General features: G+C 36.2%; 1 protein-coding gene across 3 annotated transcripts in view; it reads left to right on the top strand.

The window, feature by feature from the left end:
- Positions 1 to 13,043, top strand: part of LOC139114321 (organic cation transporter protein-like) — a 41,153-nt gene that overhangs the window by 27,615 nt on the left and 495 nt on the right. For all 3 annotated transcript variants that reach the window (XR_011547844.1, XM_070675968.1, XM_070675970.1), the window contains 8 exons: positions 6,985 to 7,088; positions 7,585 to 7,739; positions 8,603 to 8,771; positions 9,048 to 9,207; positions 9,593 to 9,687; positions 10,093 to 10,313; positions 10,506 to 10,620; positions 12,463 to 12,672. Coding sequence is in view for 2 of the 3 variants with exons in the window: in XM_070675968.1 (XP_070532069.1) it covers positions 6,985 to 7,088; positions 7,585 to 7,739; positions 8,603 to 8,771; positions 9,048 to 9,207; positions 9,593 to 9,687; positions 10,093 to 10,313; positions 10,506 to 10,620; positions 12,463 to 12,672 (1,229 nt within the window). In the remaining variant the exon portion in view is untranslated. The remainder of the gene's footprint in view (positions 1 to 6,984; positions 7,089 to 7,584; positions 7,740 to 8,602; positions 8,772 to 9,047; positions 9,208 to 9,592; positions 9,688 to 10,092; positions 10,314 to 10,505; positions 10,621 to 12,462; positions 12,673 to 13,043) is intronic.

Here is a 13,043-nt window from a genome sequence, read left to right as displayed (position 1 = left end):
ACCTATCTGACTTATAGATTGATATATGGCGGGTGCCACATGTGGGGCAGGATGCGCTTACTATTTTCGAAACACCTGACATCACTTCTTGATCTTCTGGCCAGAGGTCCATATATCTTTCTTTCATGAATATGACTTTGTTTGTGTACCGCCTATTTACTGTCTGTTCTGTGCTGTTTTTTAGCTCCCATAGCCATATGTATATATGGCAATGGAAGCTATTCTTATAGGCTAGGGAAATGTCTGTATGTATGTATGTATGTATGTATGTATGTATGTATGTATGTATGTCTGTATGTCTGTATGTCAACATCAAAAACTCCAAAACCGCTGTACATTTCATCTTGATATTTGGTGTGTACATGGATGATGGGCTGTAGATGAGATTCAAATGAAGTTGTCATTGCCAAAAATATGCAAATTAAGTGAAAAAATGTAAAACAGTCAAAATTGAAAATCTCAATAACCACTGAGTAGATTACATGAAAAATTAGCATGTAAGTACTTTGCGCTGACCTGAAATAATTGTTTTTTTTTATTTTTCGATATTGTTGAAAATATACAAATTAGTGCCAAAAAGGCGTTTTTGGTAAAAAATCTTCTTCTTCATGAACCGCTGGTCAGACAGCTTTGATATTTGGTATACAGGTCCCTAGGGATAACCCAAATTGGATTTGTTCAAATTGTGATGAAATATGCAAATCTGTATTTTTAAGGAATTTTTTTGTCATTTTTGGTCAAAAATTTATTTCATCAAAACCGCTCGTCTGACAGCTTTGATATTTGGTATACAGGTCCCTAGGGATAACCCAATTTGGATTTGTTCAAATTGTGATGAAATATGCAAATCTGTATTTTTAAGGAATTTTTTTGTCATTTTTGGTCAAAAATTTATTTCATCAAAACCGCTCGTCTGACATTTTAATATTTGGTATACAGTTTCTACAGATAAACTAAATATGATATATAGAATATATGATGAAATCTGCAATTTTGTATTTTTGGTGCAATTTTTGACATTTTTGGTCAAAAATGTGTTTCTCAAAAAGTACTTGTCTGATGCCTTTGATATTTGGTATACAGGTTCCTGGGGGTTCTCCTAGTGTGATATAGTGAAATTTGATGAAATCTTCAATTTTTGTATTTTGGGTCAATTTTTGCCATTTTTGGTCAAAATATTTGTTTCTCAAAAGTTACTCATGTGATAGCTTTGATATTTTGTATACATTGTATACATTTTTATACATAATTATGATGAAATCATCATTTTGTATTTTTGCAGCTAATGTTGCCATTTTAGGTCAGGCCATCCTGAAATGAGCTATCAAAGATCTCAACCATCTTCATCAATACATATGTCACAAAAAGTTGCTCTCTACATAACACAGCAGAGCTCTGTCGACTATTGGGTCGCTTGTTTTTTTCAAAACCGCTGGTCAGACAGCTTAATATTTGGTTCACAGGTCCCTAGGATGACCTTAGTGAGATGATTTCATACAGTCAGGAAATACTTAATTTTGTATCCATGTCTATATAGTAGCTTCAGGGACATTGGCCCTATGTTTAAGATAATGTTGTGATTCAGTAAGCATTTGAAATGGTAAACTGTATTTGGTGTTGAAATGCGGTAAAAAATAATGAGAAAACATAGCTGAGGTGATTTCAGCAGGTTTGGTTTCCAACAAATATATTCAAAGTTTTTTTCAATGTTAAAGAGTGATGGAGAGGGGGGGGGGGGTCTTGGCAGATTTTGAAAAAAATCCAAACAAATGTCAATAAAAATATCAGCCACAGAAGGTTTGTCAAAAAGGAAAGGTGGGATAGTGGGAAAAAAAGAATGTACAGTGTATCGGATAAAAAAGATGTTCCTCATCAATCTTCCAGACAACCCCTTTTATAAAATGGTACACCCCTGATGTATTTTTGTGTGCCATTAAACATGCAGTGTATTTTAGTTTAAGATGTCAATCAAGTTAGGTAAGGATTTGAAAGGAATAGTTAAGTTCACCACAGTTTAACTTTATCTCTTGTGTCATCATCCTTGTGTAATTCGTTAAATTTGTAAGTTGCTCCAGATGTGGATATACCAGCTGTTCTGGAAGAAAACAATGTTTACTTTTCCCTATAGGGTTTCTGAGTTAATGATTGCATGTTGAAATCTCTCCATGTATCTGGTGCATGGGCAAAATGTAAATATTGGTTGCATGTTATGTATTTCAGTCTATGTCAAATATTGTAAATGAAAAATCAAGAACAGTTTGCTGTGTGCTTGTAAAAGATAACATGTATGTCAATTAAATTATATAAAATAATTAAATATTAAATATTAAATTAAATTATGTCAATTACATATTAAAACTGCCTTGCAGTTTGATTGTCTTAAAATTATCACAGAAGTAGAAAATGAAAAGAAACTAATCAAATTGCTGTAACATATTCACCCTCAGTGTCTGTAGGCCTATACTTAACTATTTTATCATTACATTCAGCTTTTTGTTATATCTTTATCACTCTCCATGGGCCAAGGCACACTTGGGGTCAATGTCATCACTCTGTGCCAGTCTGTGAATGTCAGTCTGTCTGTATTTAGGCCCATGTTTCATACAATTGGTGGTTTGTTTTGATAACTATATTTGGTATATAGGGATAACCTAGCAATACAATTTTTTTGACAAAATGTGACATGACTTCGGTGACCTTTGTCCTCAAATATACATATTTGTACATAACTCAGTAACCACAAGTGCTACACCCTTCATGTATAGTATGATGGGACACCTTATGATGCCACATATTGTACCTCATTAATTATGTGCATATCTAATTTTGAGCAAGCCAATAGAGCCAGAGGTCTGATTTTTGATATATAGGGATAACTATAGGAGAGAATTTTTTTTGACAAATGTAATGTGACCTCGGTGACCTTTGACCTCAAATATACATATTTGTCCATAACTCAGTAACCACAAGTGCTACACCCTTCATATCTGGTATGATTGGACACCTTATGATGCCACATATTGTAGCTCATTAATTATGCACATATCTCATTCTGAACAAGCCAATAGAGCTGGATGTCTGATTTTTGGTATGTAGGGATAACTATAGGAGAGAAATTTTTGACCAAATGTCATGTGACCTTGATGACCTTTTACCTAAAATATATGTTTATGTCAATAAATAAGTAACTACAAGTGCTATGTCCTTTGTATTTAGTAGGATGGGAGACCTTATGACAACACATGCTTTACCTCATTAATTTTGCACACATCTAATTCTGGGCAAGTGAATAGAGCTAGAGGTCTGATTTTTTGGCATATAGGGATTAATTAGCAATATAATTTTTTTTCAAAATGTCATGTAACCTCAATGACCTTTGACCTTGATTATACATATATATGCATATCTCAGTAACCACAAGTTCTATACCCTCCAATTTTGATAGGATATTAGACCTTAAGATGTCACATCTTGTACCTCATTTATTATGCGCATATGTATTTCTTGGCTGGCCAATACTGCTAGAGGTCTGATCTTTTTTCCCGATTTAGAACCATAACTTAGACATGCCTCATGTGTTTCAAATTGGAACAACGACATAGACCTATTTGCCCATAGATCTCAACATATACACTCCAGTGATACTTCTTAATGACCACATTTCCCTGACCCATCAAGATTAATACTCCTATTACAAGTGGGGACTGTCATTTTCAATGACTTGTTTAGTTAATGGTTGTATCACAGTATACGATATTTCTAATTCTGTATTTTTTCCATTTTATATTCTGAATAAATACATTAAACATATTTCACTGTCTCCAGTACATTACATTAAGTATTTTCACTTCATGCACTTTATCCCTTTCACACATGTTCAAATATCTGACCAGAGAACAAACACTAAATAGTCCAGGATGGGAGCTACAGTGTCATTGACGCTATTTTTGTCTATGTTTACAACTATTGTCTTACGAATTCTGACCTACTGTCATTGGATTATGGCTTGGTATGATTGCGATTATTCTTACTGCTGCAGGGGTGATTGGTACTTGTCCTGTGTTATCGTACAAAAATGTCAGTGGTGAAGAAATCAAACAATTCATCGAAAGTCAACGACGAAAAAAACCCTCAAATTCATAAAAATTATAGTTTTCATGATATTTTTTATTTTACTCATATATACCCAATATTTCCTTACGCTTCATTACCCTGCCACTTTTGTGTTTCAGGAATTCGAAATAAGTTCCGAACAGCTGATTTTTTTCCTTTACGTTTAAAAGTAGTCAGGGTCGTATGGATTCATCCTCGTCATATATCTCTAGTGTGATGTAATGCAATAGGGATAGCTGGGTCTATGTATTTGATAATTATATATAATCCCATGGTATTTTTCTCTGTTTGACCTTATCGTATAAGAGTGTTTTTCGCGGAGCCGCACAATCGCTCGCCGAGCCGAAGGCGAGAAGTTGAGCGGCTCCGCGAATAACACGAGTGTACGATGACGTCAAACAGAGAAAAATTCCATGGGATTATATATTTATTACATGATTATTGTAACAAATTGCATGTATTTTGTCGCGATTTGTGTTTTATTTACGCGGATTACTTTCATTTCACGGGTAAAGCGACCCATCACCCAGGAGATACTTTCATTCAGAAATTCCATTAAGTTGAAATTTTGATACATCGGACGGATTCTCTACCAATCAGACATACGGCTTCGGTCACGTGAACGTGACAATCATTGTCTCGCGCTGTTGATGCCAAGTCGGTCATCGGCGGACATAGCTTTCATCGCGTTAGCGACGGATAGCCATAGTTATTTAGAATATTTACGAATAGATTTATGAAGTAAAATGCAACGACACGATCGAAACTGTAATTCCCATTTTTTGGGATGCCTTGGTTTTTGAAAATATCACACAAGTTTCGACCGTGGCGAGCGCGAAAGATCATTTCGATGACACAAATAGTAGGCCATATGGCATGTTTGTTTTTTGGCCACAACGGTGCCGTCACCGGTCTCCGCCGGTGTCAACTCGGATCCCGATCTCTGTCGGCAATGTTTTCGTCTGACGGACTTTGATTCATGATGTTTGCAGTGGTATGCGTCCGTCGCGACGTGCAGGTATGAACAAACGGTACCATGCAAGAAAAAAGTTCTTGTTGATGACGTACAACAGGGGTAATATGGATTTCTTATCTGTGCAGGTTTACGTCATACAGGTGGAGAAAAGGGCCACTTCATGTGATAAATGCTGTAATAGCAGGTTTGATTCATATTTATGGACGAGCCTGTGGTAGGATTCAATAAAACATTACTTGAAGCATACTATGAGGCATTAGAATTTTTTTGAAAAGGTTACATTTGGCCTAATAAAAAATAGGTGTGTTTCTGGTAACAAAACCTTGCCTACTTCAAACCCTCTAAACCTAACCTTTTCCCCTCGTTCTCATAAATCACGCATGATTTTTGCAAATTTTGATAGGTTACATGAAATGAAATGAAAATACATGTAAGGGAGCCTCCAGTAATTACAGAGGGGTGGGCCGGGGGACTTTCGCGCACACCTGTACCGTAAAATGTGACCCTCCCCCTATCATGCTGCCTAAAATGTAACCCTCCCCCTTGTCCAATATTCTAAAATTTGACCCTCCTCCAACCACTGTGGTATTCTCCCCAGAAATAGCTGAAACAATATAAGCTAATTTACATAACAATGGGTTCAGTTGTTATGTTTGGGACAAATTACAAAGGGGAGGGTTGTCGCAATTTATCACGCAAGAGTTTTTGAAGAGATATGGTATTTCATAAATTTGAGGGAGGGTCACCATATTTTGTTCAACTATAAGAAGCCAAGATATGACTGATTTAGTCCTTCATCCAAAAAATATCAAATCATAATACATGGAGTCTATCAGGCAAATAATTGAGAATTTCCCCCCACTAAACATGCTATATCTGTATAATATATATGTTGATAATGTATTTAAATGTACTTCGCTTCAATTGGGAATTAGAATCTGCATTTGTGTACAAGAAATTAATTTCTGAATTTCATCTAAAAAGTTGGTTCACTATTCATGATGTCTATGATGAAACTATGAATTTTTAATACAAAAATAGGTAAATCTTTGCATTTATGTATACTTGATTGATTGCTTACATTATTGTTCTTGATTAGACTAGAGTGGTTACAAGTCCATGGTGGTGCAAAAAAAATAGATTTTGGAATTTCACTGAAATGTTGATTCACTATGCACGGCGGTCTATGATAAAACTATGAATAATTTTTTTTCAGTACAAATTAGATAAATCTGTGCATTTATGTATGCTTGATTATTTACATTATTGTTCTTAATTAGACTAGAGTGGTTACAAGTCCATGGTGGTGCAAGAAATTTGATTTTGGAATTTCACTTAAAAGTTGATTTACTGAACATGATAGTCTATGAGAGAACTATGCACAATTTTTCCCAATATAAAACTGACAATATCTTGCATTTGTGTACATTTAATAATTGACATACACTTTTACACCTGTTGCATTGTGTTATTGTCTCTTGTCTTTTATCAGTTTTAACTGTTCAAGGTGTTTAATGTAGGATACCACTGCATCTTTTTTGCTTGTGAAAATTGTGGATAATGTGTATGCATTTTGTTGGTGATTCCCTATTCAGGAAATATCACACGGACAATCAAAGTTTTGACCATAAAATCAGCTTCTGTCAAAAGTGACCCTCCCCCAAGAAAGTTTTATAAAAAGTGATCCTCCCCCTTGAACTGTTTTCTAAAAAGTGACCCTCCCCCGAATTCCCCCGGCCTACCCCTCCCTCTAATTTTTGAAGGCTCCCTAAAGGCAAACAGGACCCCGACTGACTTATGCTATTTACGCAGGGCTTGTTAACCGAAGCACACATTTTTTCCTAACATCTTATAATAAAAGTACAGACGACCAGTTTTTTCTTTAAATTTGACAGTTTGATCTTGTGTGTGACCGTGAGTTTCTAAATGCGTTGGCAACGTCCTTCTACATGGTTGGATTCTTCATCGGATCGCTTGTCTTTGGATACATATTGGATAGGTAAGACAAAGCGTATTTATTCAAAGTAATTCACTTTTTGAAAAGTGTTCCAATTCAGTTCGAACGTTCGGGGAATTGTCACCCTCCTGATCCGGTCGTATGACACCAATAGCTGACACCATTATTCCTGCTATAAATTATGAAGGAATGTGTCGAAATTCGGGGCGTAGTCCACTGATATTCTCAGCGAATATGGTGACATTTGGTGACATCGTCTTTCCTATTAGGTGACGTGTGAAAACAAAAATAAATAAATAAATAAATAAATACAAACCACACACACACACACACACACACACACACACACACACACACACATATATAAATATATATATATATATATATATATATATATATATATATATATATATGTGTGTGTGTGTTTTTGTGTGTGTATTATTGTCTGTCAGTATTTTGAAAATGTTCCTTGTGTTATAAATTATTATTATTATTATTATTATTATTATTATTATTATTATTATTATTTCTTCTGCAGGCTAGGTCGTAAAAGGGGATTTTTGATAGGTGTTGCTGGCATGACTGTTTTCGGAGTGATCACGGCCTTCTCGAATGACTTCTGGATGTTCGCGATTGCTCGACTCCTAGTAGGAATGACCTCGTATGGAGCTTATTTAGCGGCATTTGTGTTCGGTAAGATACCGCATTTCTGTGATTTAGAAATTAGATGTCTGTAGGTAAGAGGAGAAACAGTGACAAGATTGCCTTGCTATGTCTCTTGCAGTTCGATCTAATACGACCTATTCCTGCTCAATGAATTCGTACCATAGTTCTTAAGGTGAAAACAGCATGCGTGCAAAATTATTTTGGCAGCCTTCTTTGTTAGATTTTCTCTCAATTCGGAATTTCTTCCGGGTGAAAGATACCTGAATATCGCCGTCACACAGTGTCTTTGTTACTTTGGTTCTGAGGATGTGTAAAATCTCTGTCTGTCTGTCTGTCTGTCTGTCTGTCTCTCCTCTCTCTATCTCTCTCTGTCTCTCTCTTCTCTCTCTCTCTCTCTCTCTCTCTCTTTCTCCTTTTCTTGACAATGACTTACTGACATTGCATTTTTTTAAATTGATTACATTCTGGTTAGTTTCATTGATTCTTCTTCCAGTCTAAGCTTTATTTAATGCTTTTAACTTTTTTCGATAAGTTAAGATATCATTTGATAGCGCCCTTAACAGTCATCTGTGTATTTCCATGTTCTGATGCCATTTGTTTAATTGTACAGAAGGAACTTTCAGGATATGTCACAACTTACTTCTATTCGTAGAGAAAAAGGAAACTTTCTTTTGCCTATATGTCACTTCTACACTTGGAAGCAGCATCTACAATCACATTTGTACGTTTTTGCTGTTGCATATTCACAAATTTATATTTTGCGGGGACAAAGTCATTGAGAATGATCTTTTCTTCCCTTTTTCGTATTTAACTCCTTTGATTCAAACCAAAACAGGACTGAGCTTTCCGTGACAAACGGTCAGATATAATTTGGAAAAATTTACTTTCAGCTACAGAAATTACTGGTCCATCAAAACGCCCCCTTGCTGGGATGGTTTACATGGTGTTCTTTGGAGTGGGATACATGATGTTGGCGCTGTATGGCTATTTGATTCGAGAGTGGAAAACTTTACAGTTGGTGATCTCAGTTCCTACGATACTCTTTCTGTCTTACTGGTGGTGAGTTATAAATTTGCATTTTGTATTAACCAATATGTTTGTTTAAACTTCCTTCTCTTATATATATATATATATATATATATATATATATATATATATATATATATATATATATATATATATATATCTGTGTCTGTCGTCTGTGTCTGTGTCTGTGTCTGTGTCTGACATTTTTTATGGTAGACCGGTATTACGTTTCAAATACTTTAACGTTACAACTGCCAACCCCTCGGTTGCGCAATTACTTTCTTAAACCATATTTCTTTGTTTTTAAAGGCTGATACCCGAGTCTCCAAGATGGCTAATTGCGGTTGGAAGGAAGAAAGAGGCAGAGAAAATTATACGGAAATGTGGACGTGTCAACAATGTACCCGTTCCAGACGACATCTTCAGTGAATCTTGGAACCAAACGAAAATGGGCGAAACTACATCTAAGGTATGCTTGAGTACTACTGTTGACATTAGGGGACTAAATACTGTCATACTTCACAACCTCATATTGACATTCAATTTGAATGTGTTAATGACAATCTAATGTGACATGATCAGGGTTATGTTGGCATAGTTGATCACTTGGTAAAGTGTCGCGTCGTGTAAGGCTGGTATAACGATGTTGAAAGTGTGTAAGGAAGACTGGAAGTGGCGAGTACTATTGATCTTAGATGCCGCTTTATTCCTTCCACAGATAAGGTAATGAAAGGCACTTTTCTGGCCGATGTCTTTCAAATATACTGAAATATTTTCGTTTTGATTCTTAAGAATCCCTCCGCATAATGTCCAATTTCTTTCAATACTAACATTTATCACTCTGATTGGTTTAGGACACGAACAAAACCAATGAGGAGAAAGGAACTATGCTAGACTTATTTCGACTGCCTAACATGAGAAAGAAGACACTCATACTGTTCTACAACTGGTAAATATTTTTAAAAAGACGACAACCTGCCGTTAATCTTAAAAGTTATCGAGCAGATCTTATCACAAGTCACATCTGTCGACATGTCCACTATGTCTTTGTATATCTGAGTGTCCTTGTAGTTAATACCGTCTGATTTTGGTAGTGTAACACTAGTTCAAAAATTATAATTGATTAATAATCATTTACATGATCAATTATTATTTTCTTTCTTTATGATATTTATGAGACGTTTTCCTTTAGATAAGAACCTGGCAATGTTTCCTGCGGCGAAACGGTGTAGAAAGAGTTCACATTACCCGTAGATTTACGATGATCTTAAAGCGTGCGCATAACTTGTGTTCGTAGAGAAGAAAGTCAGCAGCAATGCGCAGTAGAATCAAAAACAACTTCTGTTCATTGCAGGTCGGTCAATACACTTGTCTACTACGGTCTGGCATTCAACACGTCCAATCTCGGTGGCAGTGATTACTTCAACTGTTTCCTGGCCGGGGCTGTCGAGATTCCAGCCTACGTTCTAGGTTTGTTCATCATGGACACCAAGAGAATGGGCCGCCGTTGGTCGATGTTTTACACCATGGTCATCGGTGGAATCACATGCGTTGGTGCAACTTTTGTACCACCATGTAAGTACCGTCAAATAATTGACATATGTATTCACGTAGAAAAACATGCGATGTTAATCAGACAATACCATGCTTAGAGGCGCTGATAGAGAGATAAAGACAAACAAACATGGAATCGTTTCTCGATCATAGAAAAGTCTTACATTGATGTATAGAAATGCCATAAATGTTTGTCATTTTTATCTTCAAAAGGTGGCATTACCCTATGGATAGGAATCACCCTGGCTACAATAAGCAAATTTTCAGTAACTTGTTCTTTTGGTATGATTTATGTGTTTTCTGCCGAACTTTTCCCGACTCCTCTAAGGTGAGTGTACGCTGTCATCTACAGTCGTAAAGTGAGGAAAATATATCTTTTGAACGGCACCTGTCCAGCAATTCGCAGTATAAAATGCAGGAAACGAAGCGGAGACGAAATATTTCGTCCTTGCAAACATAACTTAGTCTCGTCAAAGTCCGCCAGATACTCATTGCCCTGCAAATAATATTGCCACGTGCTCTGTTGGCCAGCTTCGAATTGATGACACATATTTCACAGGTTTTGTAAAACGGTCGGATATTTAGAGTTTAGCGATTCTTTTAAATTAAATATTAAGAAAATAGTGCCGCCTTTGTAAGGGTAATGTGTATCGTATTCCTGGCAATCGGTTAACACTGTCCAATTCCATTCGCTCAAATGAGTACTTTGGCTTGAGTGTAAAACGGCATTTTGCATATAGTTTAAATATAAGTTTTTGTTTCAGTAGTAGTGTGAATTCTCATTTTATTATTTTGATCCACCTGATCACCAGTTTGTCCCTTTTGAACAATTTGGACATAGAGTTGGATCCCTTTTTGATTTGAAATTGCTAAACTTATGTGCTACTTCAAGAACTACTACTCTTCAGCGCATGGGTGGGGGTCGCAGTCGGAATAATTGTATCGTTCGGTTATTAAACCGCTCTTTTTTATGGGTTGTGATATGGCCGAGCGGTTTTGACTGTGGTGTCTTTGCTAGGTGACTCGGTATTGTAAGTTGTGAGTTCGAGTCCGATCGAAATTGTACTGCTTTATGTACTTTCTGGGTCAGCCAATATTTGTATTATAATTCTGCTTGGGATCCAGAATTGGCCATGGGATCTTTGATTGGTTGTCAACAGCCAAAACTCACAAGAAAATTATTCACATTTTGCAGTTTTTACCCTTTTTTAACTAAAGCACTTTCAGAAAGCCGAAAACGGAAAAGAGAGCGTACACAAGAAACAAGCAAACTTAAACACTACCTAAGCAAGGGCGTTTTATGATATTCTAATAATGACAGTTTAAAATACGCTTCTGAGTGCACGTATACGAATGCAGCTTTGATAGTAAACTGGTAATTTGATGTCATAAAGAGGAACGCCGGATTATTCAACTAAAAACTCAGTTTACGTTTACAGCAGTTATTTTTAATCGCAGATCATTACAAATTGGAGTTGAATACACCGTATTTGTGTCTGGGGACCACATTTGCGTATGATTTATCTATCTTTACCGATGCTAGTGTCACATGTAACTGAATATTAGTTTAAATCCAATGTAAATACATGTTCATTCTAGGATCCATTGCTACATTTACACTTCGTTATATTAAAGTCAAAGTTTTCATCGAGGAGGTAGAAGTATAAAACACTAGTATCGGATTGTTAGGGCTCTCAGTTTAGCTGAGAAGACTGACTGAGCGCATGTGATCTATATTGTAGGGCTATTCGAAGATAGTCAACTCAGTTATTGACGAGTGATCTTTAACTCTTGCTTTCATGATTTGAACACTCATTAACCTTAGCGATCGCTAAACGAGGGTCTATCGTTTACTTGCAGTTTGAATTGAGCAGTGAATCAGTCTTAATTGCCACTGATCTAAGACTTGACTTTAGCACGGCTCCATGAAAACTTTTACACAAATACACAATCAAAATAAACCAAGAAGCGTGTTTACACCCGTTTCAATCGCAAACTTGCAATAACGTTTTTACAAGATGCTAATCCATCGTGTAGGATATCAAGCTATCCCGTAAACAACTGCTTATTTGCTTCTCTGTGGGCAAAATCAATATCCGACATACCGTTTCATTGTTACATGTAACTACATTTCGTGCATAATGCCCTTTCTACTGTGCCCCTGTCTTAGGTCAACTGGTGTTGGCATGTGTTCAATGTGTGCCCGTATTGGGGGAATTTTGGCGCCCCAGCTGTTACTTATGTCCAAGATCTGGGCAAAACTCCCTGCTGTAGTCTTCGGAGTCGCATGTATACTCGCTGGAATATTGATTCTACCTCTGCCAGAGACAAGAGGCAAGAAGTTACCAGAAACTTTGGAGGAAGGCGAGAGATTCGGAAAGTAAGCTATGTTGCTTGTTAATCTTTCATATATAGTCTACAAGTATGAATGCCTATACCATGACATTTATAGACCAAATGATCTACTCATTCTGACTCTGTACTTCAAGAAAACGCTAAGGTTTATGTACTTTTAACATTTTAACTCTTTTCATAAAATCTGTCTTACGACACACAACGAATATGTAACTACATTTTAATTTCTGATATTCATTTCTGCATACACAGTACCTCTGTCTATAATCATGAATTGTGCGTCTCATTTCCGCCTCTAAAATAGCAATATATACATGCATGCGGAGTATCAACTCTGTAAAATAATTTTACTTGTCCTTACAATCTTCATAAGGGCAATTATAAATAGCTAATGGA

This window comes from Ptychodera flava, chromosome 16 (genome assembly GCF_041260155.1).
Source record: "Ptychodera flava strain L36383 chromosome 16, AS_Pfla_20210202, whole genome shotgun sequence".
Lineage (NCBI taxonomy): Eukaryota > Metazoa > Hemichordata > Enteropneusta > Ptychoderidae > Ptychodera > Ptychodera flava.
This window is presented reverse-complemented; position numbering and strand designations above follow the sequence as displayed.